Raw genomic sequence first — 26,072 nt, forward strand, 5'->3', positions numbered from 1 at the left:
AATTCTGCTGTTTCTTTGTCTGTATTTAAATATAATGATCCAATTACGTTCTTAACTTTGCTTTGTTGGCACAGATTATTGAATATGTGTCGCCAATGACACGTAGGATGGAGAAGACACAAAATAGATTGACCGATTTAGTTATTACATTCTTTATTTCTTATTCTAACGTATATCTATAATTATTTTTTAAGCCAACAATTCAAGCCCTCGACCAATGATCAAGAGTCAATTTCCTGTCAAAGTTTGTTTATTTGGCCTTTCTCCTGTTATGGTTGGAATACATTATACGCTATTTGACCGTAAAATACTTTTTTTTTTGTTGTAGCTTTTATTTGTGCCAAGGCGACACAGATTATTTCGCTGTAAAATATTTAGCCAATGTTTATGTAATTATGATTATCCAAATTTGAAATTGTCAAATTCAATTTTTAATTTTGACAGATGAGTGACAACTAGTCACTAAACTAACTAATTTGCTTATGCTTTCTATTTTACTCCGTCTTCATTAAAACAAAATATAAAGTTTATCTATAATACTTGCTCGAATTGATAGCATTGACCCATATCAATGGTGTTTCAATAAATACACTTATTAAAAAAGCTTAAAGGTATTTTTATATTACGTTTCCTAACTTTTTACCGCATAATGATATTATGTATTATAATCCATAAAATCTTGTTATCACTCGTAGTTTCTTATTCTCAATTCTCATGTGATTATATTTTACACACAATATTTTTATCTTAAACATTTTAATCCTCAGACTAAAAGTAAAAAGATTGATTTAACATTGTATTTATATTTTTTTATATTTAGTTTTAATATTGTAATAATTTATGTATCGGTTTTAAAGAAACAACTAAAAATTCACGTCTTTATTAAATACCAAACTATAGATGATCTGAAGTTTATCAATAGCTTAAATCTAGTTATGTAGCCATTGAAAAACATTCTTTGTCAAACAAATAAAGTTAAACTTTATTCAGTCTGCTTTATTCTCTCTTTGAAGATGCTTGTAAGAAATATCACCCGTACATTATGGAACACATTAAAAGTAGAGAAGAGGTTCTTAGCATCGAAGCCAATAAAGCCAGAACCAGAAGTTGAGGATAACATAGAACCTGTACAGGTAAGTAAATATAATTACTTTTTAAGAACTTTTAGTAGGTTTAATTTTTAATATTACTCAGTTGTACTCCAAATTACACAAATCATAAATTACAAAGAGATATAGAATACAATAATGTTCATAAGTTCAATAGGCAGTCTAATAAACTATCTCTCAGTCTGCTGCTTACTAATGATGTCTTCCAAATAACCTTTGGGTTACAATATTTGAAAACTGAAAATGAATATATAGGTACTAATATTTACATAACAATACAAATACACTTTACACATACAACAATAAATAGATTCAGTGAAAGATATTATTAAAAACTAGAAAAATATTTATACTACATACTACAAATATTATTATTAATATTACTTATTAAAGTTAGTACTGAAAAATTTAACAAATATTATCTCAATTAGAAAACAACTTAAAATAACATTTTTATTCAACTAATCTATAATGTAATTACTAAATGTTTAGATTGAGTATTGTTTTATGTATAATGCAGGAATCTCATTGAAACAACATTTATGTTTTCTTAGGCGGATGCATTAGACAGGGATATTTGTCTACTGGTCGATGAGAAGGATAACTTCATAGGAACAGCAACGAAGCGAGACTGTCACAAAGTCGGTCCCGATGGCAGTGTACTGTTACACAGAGCCTTCAGTGTGTTTTTATTTAATAAACGGGGAGACATATTTTTGCAGAGAAGATCAAGCCAGAAAGTAATTATATACTTTATTTTTTATGATTTATTTTTATTCTACCTACACAAGTAGTTCAAAGTCCATAGTAATCCAGTGCAAAAATGGACCATGGATCCTGGACTGAAGCTATTAACCTTCTTAGATATGTCATATATATATCATATGCCAGCTGTATGATAGCTGTAGTTTCACTAGCTTAATTATTGTCTTTTAGATAAGAACATAAAAATAAATTAAATAAGATATTTCAAGCTGACCATGATGACTAAAAACATTTGTTTATTGTTTTATTTTATATATGTATATAGAAACCTCATTTGATTTACCTTTTTGCAGGTGACATATCCAGACTATTATACAAATGCATGTTGTAGTCACCCCCTTTACATAGACAACCAACCTGAAGATGTGATTACAGCTGCTAGACGTAGGCTCAATCATGAATTGGGTATACCTCTTGATAAGGTAATGTATTTATCATCTTTTTATTGTATATATTTTATAAGGATATTATTCTAATAAATGGATGATTCTCATATATTGAAGAAGTAAATTAGTCTTACTTTGTATTGGTATACATTGGTATTGATACACATAATATTTTATGTAATTGTATACAAAGATATGAGAAAAAATATTTAGCTAACTAGCCACTTTGTTAAACATTAACTCGTATTTAACAATGTACTTTTTGTTATGCAAATGTTATACCTAGACATTTGTTGTTGCCATAAGCCGAGATCAAAGGGTAAAATATGCCACTGAGTATACATGTGCTTCATATGTATTTATAATTCTTCTTGTTTGCCATGCTGAAGGAACACATGTTTATCAATCTAACTTATTAATATGTAATTATTTATTAATATTATTCTGACAATTCATTGTAGAACAGCATAATTTCATTGAAGTTCAAAAAGTTCATTGTTGAACATGAACTGTTACTCTTGAATTATTTTTATATAATTTTCAATATTACAATTTATTTCTTATTAAGTGAAACAATTTCATAAACAGATGGACCCGGAAATGTTTACGTTTCTAACTCGCGTCCACTACCACGACCCCGGCGACGGCGTGTGGGGCGAACATGAAATCGACCATATACTGTTCTTCCAGTCTGATGTAAAGGTCAAACCCAACTCCGATGAAATCTCTGAGTACTGTTTCGTGCCAAAGAGTGAATTTAATGCGTGAGTTGATTTTACTATACTGTTATGGGCCCCCATCCTGAGAGGGCCCCGAAGAACCAACAATTTCTTTCACACGTTTCGAATTGAATATGAATTTGCATTTTCTAACCTTTCCAAATTTTTATGAATAACAATATAGTCAATGTCTGCCATATAAAAAAAGTTGATACAGTTTGTGATTGTAGAATGCCAATAACAATCGATAAAGATCTATTTAAGCTAGTTGCCAGCATCTGCGTTGAGATCATTTTATAATATGTGGATATTTAAATACGACCTTCAGTCTATTATCGTCTAAGATAGTGATTTTCAAAATATCTGTTACAACATTTCCTTTGTATTTAACTGAACTTTAACGTATTCAATTTCATAATTTTAAGCATTACTAATTTTCCGGATTCTCCTTTTGTGACATTAAATAAACCATTTTTTTCCAAATGTCAGACGTTTTGGGTAACCTACCGCTGGCTATGTTTTCTTTTTTTTTCAATTAGATTTTTTGTCAGTAAATCGAGTGCGATGGGCTTGTCAACAACAACAAGTGATGTGTTATCGTGTGAGAATAAAGTTATAACATAGAGGCGTAAATTACATAGACATTGTTAACACGTTTATATTGGTTTGATAATACTGCAGTAAAGCTATGTAGTACAGATCTGTTACTAATGATGGCGCGCCCTTCCACATTAAATTATCTGCTTACCTTAACAAATGTAATTAGAACTTTTTTGCTTTCTTTTTTATTACATTTGTCATGTCACGCGACCGGCATATTAAGACCTCTTGTAAGCATGAATGCCACTCATACATATGCTGATAATTTAGAATGGAAGGGTACGCCATTGTAAGTGAAGAGATCTATAACTACTATTAATACATAAATAGATCTTAAGATTGACAAAGCAAATGCATAAAATGAAAAAAATATATAATTTTTTTTTTGATTTTATGTTTTTGGGACGAAGTTCTTTGACGCGGCTAATATACGATTTATTATTACTTTAAATTAACTTTTTTTTGTTTTTGTTTTCACACGGGATTTTTAAAATCATTTTTTATGTCTAGTAATTTATTTATTTCATAACTTAGTTAATTTATTAAATACATAATATGTGGCGTGAGCAATTTCTTTCCAACACATCTCTTTTTCCTTTACTCTTTTCTTAATGGTCAATTACGCTATGTAGCTGATTAGCTCGTGAGCTAAAATCTTGCTTCCATCTTCACAGGTTGTTCTTCATCGGTGCATCGTCTGACAGACCTCAATTTTATTTACTAGATTAATATACTTTTTCAATAATATTTTAGGTACATCCCAACTCTTGAAGGACCAATAACACCTTGGTTTAATATGATTCGCCGTCATAGACTCAAATTATGGTGGGACAACCTTCATCGTATCAAGGAACTAGCGGAACCAGACAAGATACAAAAATTCTTAAACGAAAAATGATTTAAGTAAATCATTCATTTATTACTTATATAAAATATTATAATTTAAATTATTATCATTGTTGTATGACTAAGGTTAACTTCGATATATTTAGTATTTACTGAATTATATTATTTGTTTTATTTGTAAAATTATTAATACAGAAAAAAATGGGCTATTTTGTCCATATTTACAGCATTAAGTATAACAGTGTAATAAAAATACAAATGTTATATTAAGTCAAATCTCTTATATGAAATAAAAGTGAACCTAATTATATTTTTCTTTTTTGTTCCTTGATTTTATTCATCATTAAGTTAACAGAAGTTGACAGAAGTAAAGTTATAAGTTTTAAAAAAAAGTCCCATTAAGACACTTCAATTGAAATTGTGTACGATTGTTCCTTAAAACTATTGCATTGTTGAATAAAAATATGATAAAACATAAGGATCTTAAATGAAACTGCTATTTTTCTATTTTATGTTTAAACCAGTTATTCGTTATGCACAGATAAATTATATAATATTGCCTGATTTTTAAAGCACTCCGTAGATATTTATTAAATATTTAATTTTATTTGTAAGTATTTTATAATTTCGTGTTTAGCAGTACAGCGATTATTAATAAAATTTAAATTTGCTACACAATAGAATTAAAAACCTGCTTCTCTTGGATATTCAATATGATTTCAGTATTTAAGTAATATTATTATCTGTATTATTTTACGTCAATTCAGTTTGGATTTGTATTGTTTGTATAACAATGGTGCTTGAATTATTATAAATTTTAAACGAAGATAATTGTTTTATTTTAAATAAATATAGTTATTTTCCCTTGTTTTGTTTAACAAAACATCCAATAAATTGAAAGGCTTAGGATATAACTTAAGTGTTATATCCCAAAGATTTAGTAAAATACAATATGGAAGTATTCTATGAGTTATCTTACTTACTATTTTTTTTAACCTAAACTCATAAAACACAATGGCCATATACCTTTTTTTCCTAATTTACTTATGATTTTTATTGGGATTTATAATATTGAACGGTGAGTAGCCGCGGAAAACACGCTAAAATATATTTGATTGTGATGTGTGTCAGTGGGAGCGACAAATTCTTAGTTTCTATTATAGTGCAACAATTGATCGTGAAAATTTTGTTTTAATCATAGTAATTAAGTTTTAGTAATTAAAAAAAATATCAATTACTCGTTTTACAACCGCTATTAAACTTGATTAACGACAATTTTTATGAAATGACGTGACAAATTGCGCGGTAAAAATAAATTCCCGTTGAAACAAAATCGATAGAATTAAAAATTTTAATCATTTATTATTTTTGAAAAAGTTATGGAACATAAAATCTGAATAAAAATAGTTAGCGAAAACCTATATTAAACGTTAAAAAATCAAAAAGTAATTAAGCTCATTTTTATAATTGTCTATTGTTTCACTTTTATAATTAACTTTATAATTATTAAGATGATCGTTCTAATTTACAACTTACTTTAAATTTAAATTGATTAATATCAGCCAAAAAAGTGCTCCTAAATACAAAATTACCACAAAAGCTACAACAGCATATAGCATCCAATAATTAAATTGTATTTATTGAGTCTATTTTCTGTTTATTTATATATGTACGTAATGAAAGCAAATTCGTTCATTTTTTTGCCTTATCTAACTTAACACCTAAACAGAAATATTTTATTTCAGTCGATTTTTTTTAATTTATTCGTATATTGGTTTTAACAATTCGTCAGAACTATTAAAATCTGATCCCGATGATGTGGTATATTTACTCTTTGGTCTATATTTTGCCATGACCCATTCCAAGGTTCTTGCTTTATGGAACTTTCTCCTTTTAAATTCTTTTCTTTTAGGCACCTCTTCCATCTCGGTATCTGTCACGGAACGCAGTAAGTAAGCGTAGCATCTGATCTTATTACCAACATGCAAGCCATTATTATATGCGGTGTGAAGATACCGCGCTGCTATTATTTGTAGACCCTAAAATATGTTATTAAATAATTTTTCTATTTATAAACAAACAAAATAACCGTCCATGGTTCGCATGGGTGGAATAAGGGTCTACATGGAACGTGTATATTGAAACACATCCAAAAAAATTCTAGACCAGAAACCTTCGTAAACGTACGCAACAAACGGTCATCAGAATCATTACTCTGAGTGTGTATATTTTTTTAAATTTTGTGGTATAACCGAACTTTAAATTGTTAATCTTACTGACTGCTTATTTTCTCTTTTTAGATACGAGCGTTACAAATTAAAAGTTAACTCCTAGGAAAAAATATCCAAAAGTTATTTTACAATGTCTAACCATGGCTAAGATTATTAAAGTCATCACTGCGTTAAACTTCCAAGAAATCGATGTCATTTCATTTATTAACTTCTCTTCACAGCCATCAGTCCAAATGGTTAATTGCTTCTGAAATACAATAACATTATAATACTAGTTGTTGTCGAATTCATATTTACCGTTTTATTGATTAAATCGTGGTGTTTATATACCTATACCCAGATCCCTGGTTACCTCTACATCAAAGGTTTGAATGATCGGTTCTGTGCTTTTCAAGCACACGAGTGTAATTTTCGTCTTAGTAGCATCTAAGTATTTCTGGACAAAAAACATATTGGCCCAACCCAATATTCAAACCCAGAATCCCGTAGGCGTAATTTTAATCACTAGACCAACGAGGTACTTTACATAATAATTGTATATAATATATACACAATATACAGCGATGAGAATTATTTAAAATTTATTTTTTAGTATCTCTTTGTACTCTGATACCTATCTTATCATGCCTCCATAGAAATCTAATCTCATTGAGTATTGTTAAAGAAATTTATTGTCACTCACTGCAGGATCATACTTGTAAATAGTCCCCATCTGTGTGACCCCGTGATGAATACAAGGCCACATCACATCCATTGAACAACAACTGTAAGGCACGTTATCCGCCACATACTTACGAGTTGAACTATTAATAGAAAATTGATTATTATACCACAAGACGTACTTACTGTAGTAGTACGGTACAATAAGTATTTCTAATAATTGACTTTTTATATAAGCTTTTATTAAATCTTGACTTTTAAAATCTGGCAACAGAATTGGGCTGATATTCTGTACACGCTTTTTGCTGATGGCAATTAGAACTATTCAATTTTATAAATTACAGTATAAATTGATATTGATTTATTAAGAAAATCAATGAAATACTCAAATTGCTTCACTTGTACGGTAATCAAAAATTGTTACCTTCTAACTGTCGCTTGATTCGAAACTTACGTATGTACCTATAACTTATCCAACCATTTGTGATTGGAACACTTCTATAGAAAAGTGTGTACTTGCCATGTTTTTATTAACTCGCTTGGGCAATGTCTATAACTAACTTCCTGTTAAGTAAGATACTTTAAATTTAAAATATAGTTCAGGATTTGATGGCAGTGTAAGAAAATTAAATAAATATTCCACATTACGATATGCTATTTTAAAATGTTAACATAATGTTTACCCAGGGGAAAAGTATGGCATGGAAATTAATAACAATGCCTACTTTTAGATATTTTTTTTATTTTGCGAACTATACCCTCGTTTGTTATAATTCGTAAAATCAGTGAGAATAAGTGACGACTGCTTTTAAATAATAAAATTAAAAAATATAGTACCTAAGACTTTGATCTGAAGGAAGATCGATTGAAACCTTTGGTAACTTTAATACAAAAATCTTTGCAATCAAATTATCAAGTTGCCTATATAACGCCGCAAAAAACATCTATCTACTATCCAAATCGAAGGCGATCCAACTGAGCAGAGAGGTGAAGCAGGGAGGTGTTATATCTTAAAACTGTTTACCAACGCGTTGGAAGACTTCTTCAAGACGTGATAGACAAGAAGAGATAGATGTGGGGTAATGAAAACGGCAAGTACCAATATCATACACCTTCACTTTACCGACGATATCGTCATCATTGCAGTCGCTGTATCGAATCTTTCCGGTGGGTCGGTGTCTGTAGACCAAGACCAAGGTCGAGTTCAATAAGCATATCGTGCCGGAACCGACATACGTCGAAGGAAAACCTCTTCATTTGTCGGTAAATATACTTCGGTCAAATCATATAGTTCAATAAGAACAACTTCGAGAAAGCAGCTGAGCGAAGAATTCGCTTAGGAAGAGCAGCATTTATCAACCTTCGTCGTATCTCTACGTCGCCTATACCGCAATGTATATGTCATTAAAAATATTTAATAAAAGAACAGGAATCAACAGGATCATCTTATCCTTAGAGGTGCCAGGTGTGATTTTAGAATAATGAAATTTAATATCAAAATTAAGCTTTTTGTATGACAAAAGATTAATATATACCTAAATTTGTTATTAGATAAATATGTTATTAATATTTAGAATTATCTCGTAGACCTTTTCCCTACATACTTTCATTAAAGAGAATTATGATAAAATATATGAGATTACGTGTTATAAGGAAATAAGATAAAATGAATCTTACATAAGCACCGTAATCCTTTTTTTACCAGGAATGTTAACTTATTATAAAATATATTCGTAAGACATTCTGCAAGCCCGTCTGAGTAGACGTACATAGGTACCGCCTATAGTCATCGTACGCAGACAAAGAGCAATGCTTGGTATTGCTGTTATAATAAAATAGGAAAAAATATGACAAAAAACAAAACTTCGATTACTAACAAATTGTTGGATTCTATTTTCAGTTTTCCGGTGTCCCAAGGTATATAGAACCATTCTTGATAGTTTTCTCTTCCACAGCAGTGGAAGTGTGTCTGTAAACGGTCTATCGCAACTTTGGATGGCAAGTGGTTAGCGTATCGGAGCATAGCCTTCGTTATTCCACCTTTGATTTTGGCTGAACGAAATTGAAATAAAAATACAAGATATACTTATCTGTTTGAATGACAAAACAAACATTATGTTACAGATTAAGCGAAATGATTCCCCAAAATCTTTTACATATTTGACATAAAAATAATTAAATAAATGATCTAATAAGTCGTGCCGATGAAAATTACAAGTTTCGAATCCTTCGGTTTCGGTTCGAATCCAGAGTCGAACGGGAAAGAGTTGTTCGGTATTTTTAACAACAAATAATGTCTCGGTACCAAGATATTCAGTTCCATTCCAGTGCCATCCCTAAGAAAGCACATAAAGCCGAATGAACTATTGTTCATTAACTATTGTTTTGTTGTTTTTTTGTATATAATTACTTAAAGTCACTTAAATATTTTATTAGATCTTACAATTTTTTTAAGACCAAAGATTATATTAATTTATTTATATAGTTATTAAGAACTAACCTCTAATAATAGTTGACTGGAGACCGGAATAAAACATGATTGCAAGAAATGCTATAATTATACAAATCAACGCCCAAATGTAATAGAAAAGGCCACTAGTTACATTGTATTCTTTCTTTGGTAAGCCAGTTTTGAACAGTTGGTATAATCCGTAAAGCTAAGAAAAAATATACTTCATTTAAAAAGCACATAGGTAACTAGCACGAACATCGCTAACAAAAAAGCATGCATAGTAAATAATAATTATCCTTTAATTTTAATATATATTTATCGAAACAAATAATCAACCTCAATAACAATTGCAATTATTGCTCCACATGCTATAAGAGCAGGAATAGCATTGCCATCAGGCCAACATATAAGGTCCAAAAGCGTTCCTTCTTCACTTCTTATTCTTTCTGACGTATTAACTAACCATATTAAATAAAATATTGTTACTGGTATAAAGGCCATGAGAAGCATTCTTATATTATTAAAAGACGACCATGTTAAAAGCATGATAACTATATATGAGTATATCTAGATGAGTGACATTAACTATCACTCAATTTAATCAATACCCTTAAATCCATAATTTTTAAAATTTTTGATGGATGGAACTAGTGATTGCGATGCAACGTGACATTCTGATTATCGATTTGATTATTGTTACTAGTTTATATGTAATAAAATTATCTATTATTACGTTGAATAAAAAATTTATGCATTGTTAAAATGATAACTTCTTATTGAAGGGTAAACTGTTTCATTACCTAACGCGTGCCAGTCTGTCTGGCTAGTGGCTTGTTGTTGTTCTTCTCTTACGTATACGGCAATGGCAGGAAAGTTTTCCTTTTTCACTCTATTACACAGCGCTAGTCGTATTTCGGGCGGATGGTTTTTTTAAGTTATCAATTCTGTCGGGCGTATGTAAAAAATATTTTTTTTATAGCTATTGAAATTATAATATCGCAAAAATTGTTTGTTAACAATACAACTAAAAACGACTAGAAATATCTTCATCAAACAATAATGATCAGTTGAAATATATCTTCCTACCAGTTTAAATTATAATAAGCTAGCGAACACATTTAATATTAAATTAAAGTGTAACGCAAGATTAATCGCAGTACGAGTAGATTTATTTGAAAAGAATATATCTATTCAAATAAATCTAATCGTACTGCGTTTTGTTTAATCGAACAATGAATGCCAAATGAAAGTATAAAATCAAATGTTCAAAAAAATCCTCTTAAATTATCAGAACATGTTAAGAACTATTTTCTTACTTCATTGACGCTTGACAGTGACGTATGTCATATAAATCTAACATGAAAACAATGATAAGGAAAGTGATAACAGTAATATCGAATACTAGTAAACTACAGTATACATGTATAATTTAAGATTATGTGATTGTGTAGCACCAATAAGAGCCACATAGTAACGTAAAAACAAAAGTTGATACTGTTTTCAAATACCTCATCATATTATATAAAAACTACTTTTAAAAGATCCAAGTTCATAGCATGTCTAATAAGGACTCTATTGACTCTAAGATATGGCTGATAAAATTCTGCATAAAATTACTGTATCCAAAGTTGAATGTGCATATATTTCTAATATACCTTGCTATCAAATATAGATATTATTATAACAAAGGTTATCTGATTGCTAAGAATATGAATAAATACGCGATCAAAACAATTCCGAAAAATGTAATATTATTTCTTTTAAAGGATCACATTAAAGAAGAAAACCTCTCCATACTTTTACATAAATGTATTATAATTCCCTATGAACAATTTATTCAATTGAGTGTTGAAAATTTCTTTTACAATGACAATGGTGTTTTATGGATTACAATGAAAGCAACACCACAACAGAAAAGAAAACAAACTGATAAAAAGGACAAAACCAGCTCAAAATATAATCTTAACTTTTTTACATCAGAAATTCATAAAAAGTTATGGAGTGAATGTAAAATTGAAAGTGAGAGAATAGTTCCCATTATTGGATCAAATTTAGTAAAAAAAAATGTTGCATACACAAATGAAGATGAATATTTAAATATAATATCATCTTTTGGACTAGATAACAGCTCAGATATTGAAGTCTCATTGCACCCATTAAGTTCCTTTGATTACTCCCCAAAAATAGCAGCAAGTGCTGAAGTTAATCTTATTGTCAATGAATATGATATTGAAAATGATTTTTTAAAAGAAGTATTAAGTAACCACTTTGAAATTCCTAAGATTGCAAGTGAAAATGACATCATCTCAATAGACCTCACACCTCAAATAATATCAAAATACAACTACAAATATTTAGATTTAATTGAATCCACTAGAAAACTGTATTTTAAATGTAAGAAATTACTAGGAGATAAAGTAAATGGTGAATGTCAAACTAATAATAATATAGTACCATCATATTATATTGTAAAAGGTGTGACACAATTGACTTTGGGAGAAAATATTCATGCTCTCAAAACAAAGAATAAGTTTTATGAAGTTGATCCAGCGATAAACACACTCAGCTTACCTCTGTGTCCTGCTGGACTTAAGGATAGATTTTATCAATTACAAGAAGCCATTGAACCATTTTTAACTGGAGATATAGGTATGAATTTACATTGTAAAGAGTTTTTTTTTTAATTTAGTATACTAATAACTGAGATTGTTGAACATGTGCATGTTTAACTGACGTTAAATATTTCAAAACGAAATAACCAACACCGATATTTTATGAGCTAGATTATATATTTTTTATAATTCATTTTGTATATGTTGGATGATAGACTGCGACATGAAGATCAAAAAATCCTACTTCTTCATTTTATAGGCTATTGCTATATATTGCCTTTGTATAAAAAACTCTTATTAAATAATAATTGTTTTGTTATCACTACCAAAAATGTATGCAATATTTATATATGCTCAATTGGTTGAGTGAACTGGTTAAAAATTAGTTGCAACATTTGACCCACACACACTAACAGGTGAAGTTAAATAAAAGCTGTAAATCAGTTTTATAGTATTTATATATTTTCATTTAAAAACTATTCTTGAATGGGTGATAATTCAAATTTCCTTATTTACAAACTTCTATCTTCTTTATAGTTAATAAAAATTTATATTTTAAATTAGTATTTTTTTTAATTACAGAAGAACTATCCAGTTCTTTGTCAATTCCAATAATTCCAATGCTACTATTAACTGGATCAATTGGATCTGGTAGACACCTGCTTGTGAAATCTTTGGCTAAATATAATGGTATGTATACAATTATTTATATAATTTTAAATAAATACTAGCCAAATGTGACATGCATTGTCATTTTTGTGTCAATTGTAATGATGTTAAATTGAATAGTATAGAAGTGAGTTAAAACAAAGTTAATTATAATATATGTAAATTTTTATCGTAATCAATCAAATGCTGTTAAATATTGTCTATAAATATTATTATTACTTTTAGGTCTTAACTATCTACAAATAGATTGCAGCTCTTTACAAAATTCGACCGCTAAACAAACAGAAAGCAAAATAAATTCAATGATACAAAAAGCCAAAGCAGCCGCTCCTTTAATAGTTTTAATGGATAATTTTGATGTAAGTTTATTAACAATATAAGGAATGAAATATAATAAATAAATACGATTATATTATTAGGTTGTAACTTTAGTTTAATGTTGTTTACTTATTATAGAATCTACATTCCTGACCATCTGCAACCTTCAAACTTGGTTAACATTGTAAAATAATGATTCAAAAATGCTTGTAAGGCTGACGGTTACTTTAACAGTGTATATTGTGATATTAATTTTATTGTTTTCATACATTAAGTAGGTTGAGTCAAAGACAAGCTGTATAATTTAAGCTTTTTTTTTTCAAATTTGTCAGTGTTTTAATTTCTGTATAGTAATATCAATTCAATTTAATCTTTCAGGTCTTTGCTGTTGATGCAGAGAATAATGAAGACTTCAGGGTGATGGAATATTTCACTAACACATTAACAGATTTATTTGAAAATTACACAAAGCATCCAATTATTTTTATAGCATTAACAGAAAAAATTGACTTAAAACCAAACATCATGAGGATTTTCCTTGAAAAAATACACATACCAAAATTAAATCTACAACAGAGGTTTGATATGTTAAAATGGTATGCATCCGTTATGAACCTAAACTTAAATGATACAAATACACAAAAAACAAATATTAATATAATCGATGGTGATAACACAGAGGAACATTGTTTAAGCAATTTAATGAAAGATATTCTGTACAGAGTTGCATCAAAAACTGAGACATTTGTCCATGGGGACTTGGATACACTCATGCACTTTGCTCTTAGAGAATCCTATTTGAAACAAACTAATTGTCCTACACAAATATCTCGAGACCCTAATTTGTGTCTTATTCAGGAGGAAGATTTCAATAATGCATTAGGTTTGTGTTTTAATTTATTATTTGAAACAAAGTATGGAGGCGAAGAGACAATAGCGAATGGTTTAATGGCCGTCTAACGATGTAAAAATCGCTGGATCCTGATCCTACTACTTCGGGGTATTACTACTATTCTTTGAAAAAAAATCTAATCAAAATCGATTCAGTTGTTTAACCGTGAAAGTGTAACAGACAGATTGACAGAGTTACTTTCACATTTGTAATATTAGTACAGATATAGCTCACTTCTTGTTGCAGAGTCAATAAGAAGCCTACAGAGTCAACATTTAGATGCACCGAAAATACCGAAAGTATACTGGGAGGACATTGGTGGCTTAGAGAAACTCAAGAAAGAATTGTTGAAGACAATAGAATTTCCAATTAAATTTCCTCATCTATTTAAAAATTCGTCACTAAAAAGATCTGGTATGTAATTTGCAAAGATTATAAACATATATTTCCACATTTATGCCTGAACAATAGGGTTGAAATAAATCTTTAAAATCTTTATGACTAATTCAATGGATGTGGGATGTAGTCTATAAGTAATAATAGAACCCAATACAGAAAGAGTTATCAAAATTAGCTTATAAATAATTAGTTTTTGCCTGTGGATTGATGTTTAGACTAAATAAGAGCCTTATTTTTTAAAATAAATTAAAAATAATTTATTATAAACCATTATCTATAAATATTTCTTATTATGTATTAGATTTCTTATTTTTTCGACTTTTAGGTATTTTACTCTATGGACCGCCAGGTTGTGGGAAAACATTAGTAGCAAAGGCAGTCAGCACTGAATTGAATGTGAGCTTTATGAGCGTAAAGGGCCCGGAGTTGCTTAACATGTATATTGGACAATCTGAAGAAAATGTTAGAAAAGGTATCTTTCCCTATTCATATAATATTAGTAGATGTTGGTCCTGCACATGACATGTAATGAGTATAAAATGAAGTACAGTTTAGTCTACTAATTGTATTCTTGTTGATAGTTTTTGAAGCGGCGCGTGCATCTTCGCCATGCATAGTGTTCCTGGACGAGTTGGACGCACTGGCCCCCCGGCGGGGTGCAGCGGGGGACTCAGGAGGGGCCAGCGACAGAGTTGTTAGTCAACTTCTCGCTGAAGTAGATGGTGTTGCCAGTGGGGAAGGTATTGATAATAATATGGCAAGAATATACTTTTTTAAAACTTTAATTTATTTTTTTACATATTGTTCATTTTTATATTGTCCAAAGCCAACACTTTGAACAATAACATTATCAAAGACGGAAGGTATACAAAATTGAATTGAACTATTTCTACAGATTTATATTGCATCTTAATATTGTTTTCACATAATATGAATTGTCTATTTATAGACGCAGAAACGTCAAATTTTGTATTTATAATGGGAGCTACAAACAGACCAGATTTGTTAGAACAGTCGCTGCTACGTCCCGGACGTCTCGACAAACTCATATATGTTGGTCCATACACGGGCTTAAGAGAAAAGACGTCTGTTCTACAAGCACTGTGTAGAAGGTAAATTAATTATTTTATAACATTTAAAAAAATGATCTAAGTCTAAAAAGTAACAAATTCGGTACTCTATTTTTTTAATAACATAAATCTATTTCCAAGCACTTAAAAAAGTTACAGGAAAATATTGCGTTTAAAAAATTCAACTTAAACTATTTTTACAGTTATAAATTAAGGCCCGAAGTGAATCTGGAAGACGTAGCTGAGGCGTTGCCAGCACGTTGCACGGGTGCAGACCTAATGCAAGTAGTGTCCACTGCGCGATCCGCAGCTGTGCGTGGACTTGTAGATAAATTAAACAGTGGTATGTCTTGTATTAGTAAACATTCGTTTGCAGCTATCTTATATTCGGTAAAGCTCCGTGGTCAAAACATGTAATTTCATTTCAAAATCAGGTGCTACAATTAGGCAAACTGAATGTAAATTTTCATTTCATCACAATTTTAATTAAGTATGTCATTGATCTCTTTTCAGGGCACGTCAAAGAAAGTGAATTAAGCAGTGATTCAGTAATAATAGGCGTATCTGAGCTTTGGCATGGAGTAGAATCATTTAGACCATCTGTTACTGAAGAAGAATTAGCTTATTATGAGTCTCTACAGTCACAAATGTAACATTTATATATAAAAAAAAACCGAAACCAAAAAATTAAAAGTATTGTGTCATTAAATAAAGATTTCTTCCAAGCTATCGATATAAAAGGGTAATCATGTAATATAGCTAGAACTGAGGTAAATGTGGTGGCTGTTCTTTTAGTCAGATAAAATTAATAAAATTAATTCAATATATAAACCCGAATTTTATTTCAAAATCTTCAAACATCCTATTAATTCAACAAATGATTTATAACAAGGCCTATCATTATTTCGCAACATTCAATGTATTAAAAACTTTTTTGATAGCTATTGTCATATGACATGTAACGTGTACGCAAAGAAATTGCTTTTAAAAATATACTTTATTTCATAGATATTTATATCATAATTGTTAATTATAAAATATAACAACTAATAAACACAATACAATGAATTATGTATATTATTTCGCGAAAAAATATTCCATAGAAAATGTGTATATTATTTTTATTGAAATAAAACATTAATATATAATTAAGAGTGTCAAAATTGTGTAAAATATTAATCTAAATTATAATAAAATGTTTGTTAACACCTCGTATAAAAAATAAAATGTTTTGGCTCACATGTGTATAATATTAAATATTTTATCGTCTGTATCTCGGTACGGTTTTAAAATTCAATAAATTATCTGTGTACGCGTCTATAATCTCTTTTCGTTTTCAAGATGGTGAGTAATCATACTAGACTACGAATATTATAGAATTTTATTAATTAAACTGTCCTCAGAGGCCGTATCAATGTACCAATAAGTTTAAAATCAATCAAGTATTTAGTGTTCGTTGTAGTGACCTGTACTTTATAAAACAACTCTATATCAAATAAACCTCGTGGCCTCAGTATGTCATATCTACGACTTATTTTAATTTTAGCCGCCCAAGAAGGACGCGAAATCCTCGGCAAAGCAGCCCCAGAAGACCCAGAAGAAGAAGGAAGGGTCCAGTGGTGGCAAAGCCAAGAAGAAGGTAAGAATAACAATATGTCAATGTTGAGGTTATGTGAAAATGCGATCCTTCCAACTTCAACATAACCAACACGCTTTAGTGTAAAACAAATGATTATAATATTTATTCTTGAAACATGTGAGAGTTAAATTTAACTGATATATTGAGTCTGATGTTTTAATTCGTTAGTTGTTTGATGATAATCATGTGAGCAGTGTGGTAAAAAATATTTTTATATTTGTAGAAGTGGTCCAAAGGAAAAGTACGTGACAAGTTAAACAACCAAGTGTTGTTTGACAAGCCCACATATGAAAAACTCTACAAAGAAGTACCACAGTATAAACTGATCACACCTGCTGTTGTCTCTGAAAGATTGAAAGTCAGAGGTTCCCTCGCGAGAAGAGCACTCATTGAACTCAGAGAAAAAGGTATGATTCATTATTATATTTAATTCTCAATCTTTACTCAGAATTATGTTATTAACCATATAATTTTACCAGCAAACTTTATAATTTACTGTTTCATATATAGTGTTTTAAAAACATATTTTAAACCGATGAGGCATATATATATAACATTTTTTTTAAACATTTCAATTTACCTTAATACTAGAGAAAGGTAGATCCAATGTTTGTTTCTTTAAATGATGATCGATTAAACTGGAAAATCTGTGACAGTAAAATACTGATATATTGAGTCTGAATATAAGCTTGCATAAAATTCTCAAACTGTTTTTATTGATTTGAATACTAAGAACATTGTTTTCTTTGCAGGCTTAATCAAGCAGGTAGTCCAACACCACGGCCAGGTGATTTACACAAGAGCAACTAAGGGAGATGACCCTGTTGCGTAAATTATGATTAAGTTTAAATAAAACAAAAACCAAGTTTTGTTTTTTATTTAATTAACATTGAATACACTGAATATTCAGTTCAAAATAAATATAGATAACACTTTCAATACTATGTACATAAATATTTTTCTTTATAACTTTGCTTAATTTGTTCAAATACAATTTTAATTTCATCGTAATCCAGCTTTGTGTTTATCATCAATATCTACCATCGCAAATCTAATTGTAGGATAGAGATCGCGCAGGCGATCCTTAAAGATGGTAGCATGTTCTTCATTTGCAGTCTCAACAACTACATTAGCCTGAAACAAATTATTTAAGATTGTGTATTTGTAGCAGAAGTTCTTGACATAAGTGATTTTAAATCAATCTCCTGGTACCTATCTAAAAAAACTTATCACACTGGTAATATTAATTGTAAATTTGAGTTTTGTTTGTATGAGAGGCATAAAAAAGGCATTATTTTTGGAACTATAATTTTTAACAAAATTACTTATACTATGTACCTGAATGCAAATTGATTCATATCTTATTAAATAATTATGCGAAATAAATATGACTAATGCTACACTAATCTTCAGAACTAAGATGTTATGTCTCATGCACTCGTAACAATGTTAAGTATTGCTGTTAGGCGATAGAATATATGATGAGTGGGTGGTACCTAACCAGATGGGCTAGTTCAAAACCACCAAATATTTGTATCGTTATGGCGTGTAAATATTTATATATGTATATAAAATAATGTCAGTAGAGTATATATATTAAATTCAGTAACCAGATCCAGCACACTTAAACCTACCCAAGTAATCCCGACATCGGTATGAACCCACATTTGTTCAGTGACCAAACTCTTTAGCACAGCGCGCTCCTCAGCAATCGTCTTAGCGAGCACCTCCAAGCCTCGGCAGTGGTCAGGAAGCGCTACCGCAAAGCGCATCATCCTTCCGCTCACACCGAGCCCTCGTTGAATCGTGCGTGATAATTTTCCTGAGTCTATATTACCGCCGCTGATTATACATACTGCACTGTAATAAGAAATAAAGGAACCATAATTTATAAATATTGTTGGCTGTTGTTACTGTTTCCCTAAATAACGGATTGTCCTGGAACATGTGGCAGTTTTTTTTAATGCATTTCTATTTACATTATAAATGTTGCAGAGTTCATAAGTTCGTATATTTAAAAGATACCGTTTTCCTCTTAACTCTGGCACGAGCCCCTGCATAACTGCTGCTAATGCACAAACCCCAGCACCGTCAGCTACGAGTCGCTCACGTTCAAGAAGACTTATCACAGCCCGAGCAATATAGGCTTCATCTACCACCAACTATTATGACAGAAGGATTTAGTGTTAGTGAATTTTAAAAAACAGTTCAATTTCAAATTTTTTTTTATCAATTTATATATTTGTTATATTAGGTTATGATTTTTGCCAAAAGTTTATGGTAACAAAAGCGTATATAGTAACAACAAGTAAGTATAGTGTTTTCAAATATTCTAAATGTTATACATTAAATAATTCAGTTAAAACTTTAACCATTCTATCTAATCTTCCTTTGATAGTAGCAAAAGCATTATCTCCAACGATGGAAGCGTTCAAACCCTGTGCAAGATTTGGTACCACTGTTACTGGCACCGGCTGTCCTGCTTGTAGGGCTTTCATCATCTTTGGTACTTTTGAGCACTCTGCACCCTGAATAATAATAATTTCATTAGATTTAAGTATCCTTGAACCAAGATAACCTATATAGTCGTTAGACCACGTAAATCTTGACCAGTGATTGCGGGTTCGAAACCAGGCAACCACTATTGAATTCCTAAGTTCTTCTTACCATTAATCTCATGCTCGGCATTAACGAAAAACATCATTCACCATTTACCACCTCGCATTGAAGCAGGGTGGTTGTATATATGCTGAAAACTATTTCCTTAAATATATACCAGTACACCTTAACCGCACATTTACAAAATTTAAACGTGAGATGCATTTTACTCAACTAGCCTTAAAAACATATTACGATAAAAAATGTTTCATACGTCTACAGCGTTTAACGGAAAATTTAAAATGTTTAGTTTTAACGCTATTTAAGGCACCGACTACAAGATCAGTGTATGCAAAGCTTACATAAATAAGACAAGTGCACTTAAGCTTCTTGCAGGCAACAAGTGTAGCAGCGAGCAAAGCGCCGGTAGCGACCGGCACAATGACGGCGTCTGTTTCCGGAAGCTGCGTGATGATTTCCACGCCTAATGTACCTAGCCCCGCCATCACTAATGGATCATCTGACCTGATAATATTATTTTCATATTTTATAACTATAATTGAATGACCAATTGAATTTACTCGTATATTGCAGATACTTAATGTTCGTGTTCAAATAAGGAAAAACGTTATACGTAATACGTAAATATTCATATATGAAGAACCTATTTTATATTAGGCTATATTTCAGCGCCAGTTTTAGGGTTGAGTAGAAGAACAGTCACCTTAGTGATACTAATTACGTAATTACTATGATAATTAGCTAGGGCTGGCGATAGCTGTTTTTTATTTCTTTCTTTATAACAATTTTAGAAGAATAAAATTATCAACCTTAGTATTATTTGACGTTCTTCACGATTAGCTTTCTTAGCATAATTTACAGTATCTTCAAACGTTTCACCAAGCATCACCACATCTGCGCCCAGCTCAGCACAACGTTGTGATTGCGATGGTGGGCAATGCTCAGGTAATACAACAGTTACCTAAATGAATTAGGCATTACTCTGTTTTTGTTTAATAGGTATCATACTTATGTAAATTGAAATATAAGAGTAACTACTGATTTTATTGCTTGTTCTGCTATGCAGAATCTACATTCCAAACCCTATGTTTAGATTTAATTCAATTTTATAACTTAACAATTCAAAGATTTTATGTGCTTAGTTGAATACAGATAAAATTTTTAATTTTAATGTCATGCGTTCACAACTTTACTTATTTGGGCTCATACATCTTTACGTGATACCTAATCCATAACTGGGATTTAATCCCAGAATGTTCAACCAAATATAGAGATCGTGGGCCTGAGTAGCAGGTAATGGAATAAAAAATATATTTGAATGTAGAAACTGACCGGTATTCCTAACGTTCCACCATGATAGGCAGCTGCCAACGCCATATTACCATTCGACGGGACAATAACTCCTCTTTCTCTCATTTCTTCATTTTGAGCAACAAAAGCATTTCGAATTCCACGTTCTGCACAGCTATAAAAGGCAAGTGAATATATTCAATATAAACATGTATGTATTATAAATTAATTTTTCTGTGAAAAAACTACCTTCCCGTGTATTGCAGGTTATCACATTTTAAATAGATATTGTAGTCCATAAATTTGCAAATTTTTGCTTCCTGCAATTATTAAAAGTTAGTTTAGATTTTAGGCAAGCAGTCAGGCATAATTAACGAAATTTGAATTAGTTTGGCTTATTTTTTATTTATATATAAATTATATTTTCAATTGTATTTCAGAACTCTAACAGAATTTTGAATGAGATTGAATAACTACCTTAATTTCTTGGTACTCTTATTACGAAACATTACCAAAAATTTTAAAATAAAACAGTTACGCAAATATAATTTTAAACAGGCAATTGTATTATTTTTTATAAAATATAATAGGAATTGAAAAATTGTCCTAATTCTTTCTTATATTTTGTTACTCGGCTATGTACATTTTTCGTTGTTGAGCTAAAAATTGGTACTTGCTAGCATTTGGGAATCGGAGTAGATGAACAAGTATGAACAATGTAATTTTTAGAAAATATATCAATAATACTCACGCAAAGAGGTGTATGAATTATACCGTTTTCAATTCTTTCAGCCGCTTGTTTAATTTCATTGAATGATAAAACGTAAGGCTTATCTAATACAGGTTCGTCCTTAAATTTTTACCAATTATTTATTTATACCTCATTAACGTTTTAAAATTCAAAACATTTAACATTGTTTACATACAGTTTCGTTTTCAGTTTTTATTGAAAAACTTACCATTGTAGAGCTTTTTCTTTTGTTAGTGTTTTAGTGTAAATTTATATTTTATGATATTTCTACACAATTTTAATTATTCACTAGAATTTTGTCAAACTAAACACAAAAGGGATCACATACTTAATTTGTAAAAAAAATGTCAAATACCAAGAAGGTCATAAACAGAGAAAGCACTACAAGTCTATTTTTTTTTAAAGCCAGTATTTGTTAGATTGTTGTTATTTAAGTAAAGTTTATTTCACTAGTTGGTCTAAGCAAGAATAAAATAAAAAAAATAATAGTTTCAAGCAACTGCACCAGAAAAAGAATTAGTTACTAATAAACATCTATAATATTAATTATATTTTAAGCTTTCGCATTTTAGGTACTCATTTATATATATATTATTAGAATTCAATCTTGATTCATGACAAAAAAGTACTATCGACAAAAATCTACTGCTGCTTAGACTACCTACACAAATGATATGAAATGAAAGCTTCATTTATGTTTGCAGTATTATATTATGAAAAGGATAATAAAAGACTCAAATAAACTCTTTAGATATATTAAAGTGTAGATTAAATATATAATATTGTTTGTCGGTTGGTTGGTAAATATATAATATTGGTGAAGCATCAAGCAAGCACTCGGTAGGAACCAGGTCACTAAGTTGACAAATTAATGCTGATCGCTCATATGCATTCAGCCTAATTGAGTATGAATCGTGATAGATAGAATACAAAATGAGTATACAAGAAAAAAAACTATTTTATTTTTTGGAAGGAGTATCAGTGACAGTGCGTTAGTATCGAGGAATCAAGTATTAGTTTTAATATATGAATTCGAAATAATAAGGGCAAGTAAATAAGGATGATGAGGTTAAAAAAATAAAACACATAATTATGAATATATTTTCTTACTTTAATTATTTATTTAAAACTAGTTAATTGCTAAAGCATCATTTTGAGTTTCTTGTGCCAATTGAACTTGTAAATTCAATAGTTTATTTTTTAAGACTACAATACCCATGAGAACTATATTTTCTGGTTTTAATGCACCTGAAGATTCTACATTATAGAAGAACTTATTGGGCTTAGCCTCCCAGTTAAATTCTGCCTCATATTGATCTTCATCAAGCTCAGTGTGCTCACTCTTAGGCCATTCATCTGGTCTCGGGTATAAAGTATGCTTCATAACATTATCAGGATCATATTCGAAGGAAACTCCAGCGGTTGGATTCCATTTTGCATGTTCTTTACCGAAACCTTTTTTAGCATAAGCACGTAATTTTAACTCTTGTCCTTTTCGTAATTTAATGATTAAAATTTCATCAAGCTCTCCATAATCTGCTTGGTCTTCATCCCTATGACGTGATGTGACAGGCACTACTCTCGGATCACTTGATTTTAAGTCAGCAGTAGTAACATGTCTTGTTTGATCACCGGTGCATTTAACATCCAAAGTAAACTCAACACTACACTCCGTGCAGAAATCGGCACACATACAATCTCTGGAATAGCGGATTTTGTCGACTACATCGTCCGATATAAGAGGTATAAGCCCTATACGATGTGCAAGGAATTCATCGCTAAGAACTGTGGAGTTTGCTTCTAGTTGTACCCAATCTATAGCCATGGTGGGTGTTTCTGCAATAAATACACGACGCATACTATTTGCAACACTTAATTCCGTGTCTTCAACTACAAATTTTACATTATCGTCAGTTAATTCTGTTATATGAACAGACGGCTGATTAGCATACGGCATTATGTACTTTAAAAACTAGTAAATATACGTAACTAGGGTTAAAATATTCTCTGTTTCAGACAATATCAGTAACACGTAAATTTCCACTATAATTAACTATTTCGTGGAGCCAAACAACATAACATACGTAAAATTAGCGTCATATATTAACCAAACTTCTAACTGTCAAATTTATTATTTGTCAGTTGTCACTTATCACAGCTAAAGCTGTCTGACATCGTCGACTTATCATAAATGTATAAACCATCGGCTATTTAATTTTTGTGTATTTTAAGTTATACGTATACCTTTTTAAAATTATATTTTACCTTTTACTTATATGAATTTTGTTTCATATTTTCTATGTTTTTTGGAATAAATAAATAGTCATATCAGCTATTTGGAAACAAACTACCTGCAACATGTTAAAAAAAAGTCATTTTGTATTTAAAGTGAACGTATTAATCTATCTGAAGAAATTAGTGGAGCAATAAATAGAGAAATTATTTTGACAATATTACTTCTATTTTTTTATGGTATATGATGAGCATATGGGCCCCCTGATGGTAAGTGGTCACCACCGCCCATTGACCATGGCGCTGTAAGAAATATTAACAATCCCTAACATCGCCAATGCGCCACCAACCTTGGGAACTAAGATGTTAGGTATATCCCTTGTGCATATAGTTACAATGACTTAGTCAACCTTCAAATCGGCACAAAACCATACTAAGTACTGTTGTTTGGCGGTAAAATATCGTTGCTCAATATATTCATATTTCCGCAATGTTACTGACACAAATGGCCGAATGTTAGTGGGTATGAAAATTTCAGCCCATTTTATATTTGAGATTTTATATATCGGCCTAGTGGTTAGAACACGTGAATCTTAAACAAAGATTAGTGGGTCAAACGCAAGCACTGAATTTAAGCGTTAAGCACGTGAAAATTTAATGGTGTTTATAATTCTACTCGTGTTCGGTGATGAAGGAAACATTGTGATAAAACTTGCATAGAAAACTGCAAAGTAGTGGTTTAAGATTAAGCTCAAAAACATTCTCCTCAAAACCGCTTACAGACTGCTTCTATATATATTATATTTCTATCTTGCTTACACTTATATATTCTGCGGCTTAAATTAGTTCCTCGAGTAGAGCGGACGGTAAAAGAAAATTTTTCTACAATCGTTTTTACTCATTTTACTCATGTATTGCATAGTCTCATGGAGTTCTTCATATTGCTTAATATACTTGTTGCAAAAGATTTGCCTTTAATTGCTTGATATTTTGACACGTCACAATGACTACTATTGCAAACGAGAAATTTTCATTATCCGTATAAGCGATCAAAAGAAGTACTGAGACCGCAGATTAGAAAACGCAGTGTACGGTGTCGTATACCCACATTGACCGACGACCTTCAGAAGGGAGCAAGACACAACTGGATGCAAAACATGAAAAACGTTCTCTCCATAATATTTTAAGCATTTCACACTCTCTAAACCTAGAAATAATAGTATTTTTTACAAATTTAATTATTTTTCCAAAGGCTTAGGCTATCTATCTATGTATGTATTTTTATAAATAATACTTGAACTTCTTTAATTGTTTGAAGAATGACAAATATCATCAATTTCCTAAATTAACAGATACATATATACTACCAAAAATATATATCCGCCTTTTCAGTCGTATTGAGAACTTTTAGTGGGGCACTGAGGCAACCTAGAGGGCAGGCGAAACTTCCAACAACCGAAATATTAAAATACAGAAAATGTATAAAACTCAACTAAAATTGTACCTCAAAGAATATTTTATTATTTAATTACTTCACGAAAAGCATTGCTGTTGAACCAGTAGGTAGGTACTATTTCACATTCCGTTCTTCATTTTTTTTAGTACCTTTTTCTTCATTTGACTCCACTAAATCTCCTTGTTTAACCATACTTTAAAATAAATTAATTTTATCAGTGCGGTAAAATTGAAATTCTATGCTTATCAACTTTTCACACGACATTAATTTGTTGTACTTTGTTTTTTTTTTTTAACAAATTACCGCCATAAATTGATTTTTATACTTTAGTTAATATCTTTATTTAGTTCCGACATT

The 26,072-nt window shown here is 30.4% G+C and overlaps 6 protein-coding genes across 6 annotated transcripts; 3 read left to right on the forward strand and 3 right to left on the reverse strand.

Moving 5' to 3' along the window:
• Positions 1 to 458: 458 nt before the first annotated feature.
• Positions 459 to 5,251, forward strand: LOC125071016 (isopentenyl-diphosphate Delta-isomerase 1). Its single transcript, XM_047681063.1, has 6 exons — positions 459 to 611; positions 1,014 to 1,133; positions 1,664 to 1,849; positions 2,168 to 2,296; positions 2,849 to 3,024; positions 4,333 to 5,251. The coding sequence occupies exons 2-6, from the start codon at positions 1,014 to 1,016 to the stop codon at positions 4,475 to 4,477; spliced, it is 756 nt and encodes a 251-aa protein (XP_047537019.1). The 5' UTR covers positions 459 to 611; the 3' UTR covers positions 4,478 to 5,251.
• Positions 5,252 to 6,146: 895 nt separating this feature from the next.
• Positions 6,147 to 10,314, reverse strand: LOC125071015 (RDS/peripherin-like protein xRDS35). The gene is made up of 6 exons (XM_047681062.1): positions 10,105 to 10,314; positions 9,817 to 9,973; positions 9,194 to 9,368; positions 7,339 to 7,459; positions 6,796 to 6,903; positions 6,147 to 6,464 (listed from the first exon to the last, which is right to left on the reverse strand). Exons 1-6 carry the CDS (start codon positions 10,312 to 10,314, stop codon positions 6,186 to 6,188), a joined length of 1,050 nt encoding a protein of 349 aa, XP_047537018.1. The 3' UTR covers positions 6,147 to 6,185.
• An 818-nt stretch (positions 10,315 to 11,132) lies between these two features.
• On the forward strand, positions 11,133 to 16,523 carry LOC125071014 (peroxisome assembly factor 2). The gene is made up of 10 exons (XM_047681060.1): positions 11,133 to 12,417; positions 12,963 to 13,070; positions 13,275 to 13,408; positions 13,746 to 14,250; positions 14,506 to 14,673; positions 14,984 to 15,130; positions 15,240 to 15,398; positions 15,608 to 15,770; positions 15,932 to 16,071; positions 16,242 to 16,523. The coding sequence occupies exons 1-10, from the start codon at positions 11,325 to 11,327 to the stop codon at positions 16,379 to 16,381; spliced, it is 2,757 nt and encodes a 918-aa protein (XP_047537016.1). The 5' UTR covers positions 11,133 to 11,324; the 3' UTR covers positions 16,382 to 16,523.
• Positions 16,524 to 16,605: 82 nt separating this feature from the next.
• On the forward strand, positions 16,606 to 18,232 carry LOC125071113 (40S ribosomal protein S25). Its single transcript, XM_047681204.1, has 4 exons — positions 16,606 to 16,647; positions 17,275 to 17,367; positions 17,591 to 17,774; positions 18,120 to 18,232. The coding sequence occupies exons 1-4, from the start codon at positions 16,606 to 16,608 to the stop codon at positions 18,197 to 18,199; spliced, it is 399 nt and encodes a 132-aa protein (XP_047537160.1). The 3' UTR covers positions 18,200 to 18,232.
• A 106-nt stretch (positions 18,233 to 18,338) lies between these two features.
• Positions 18,339 to 22,336, reverse strand: LOC125070777 (L-threonine ammonia-lyase-like). Its single transcript, XM_047680738.1, has 10 exons — positions 22,236 to 22,336; positions 22,028 to 22,126; positions 21,526 to 21,596; positions 21,319 to 21,451; positions 20,796 to 20,947; positions 20,328 to 20,490; positions 19,740 to 19,895; positions 19,393 to 19,529; positions 19,002 to 19,227; positions 18,339 to 18,501 (listed from the first exon to the last, which is right to left on the reverse strand). The coding sequence occupies exons 1-10, from the start codon at positions 22,236 to 22,238 to the stop codon at positions 18,370 to 18,372; spliced, it is 1,272 nt and encodes a 423-aa protein (XP_047536694.1). The 5' UTR covers positions 22,239 to 22,336; the 3' UTR covers positions 18,339 to 18,369.
• Positions 22,337 to 23,117: 781 nt separating this feature from the next.
• LOC125070776 (DNA-directed RNA polymerase II subunit RPB3) lies at positions 23,118 to 24,141 on the reverse strand. Its single transcript, XM_047680737.1, has one exon. It carries the CDS (start codon positions 23,982 to 23,984, stop codon positions 23,157 to 23,159), a length of 828 nt encoding a protein of 275 aa, XP_047536693.1. The 5' UTR covers positions 23,985 to 24,141; the 3' UTR covers positions 23,118 to 23,156.
• Between the last annotated feature and the right edge of the window lie 1,931 nt (positions 24,142 to 26,072).

The sequence above is a fragment of the Vanessa atalanta genome, chromosome 18 (assembly GCF_905147765.1).
Source record: "Vanessa atalanta chromosome 18, ilVanAtal1.2, whole genome shotgun sequence".
In the NCBI taxonomy this organism is placed as follows: Eukaryota; Metazoa; Arthropoda; class Insecta; order Lepidoptera; family Nymphalidae; genus Vanessa; species Vanessa atalanta.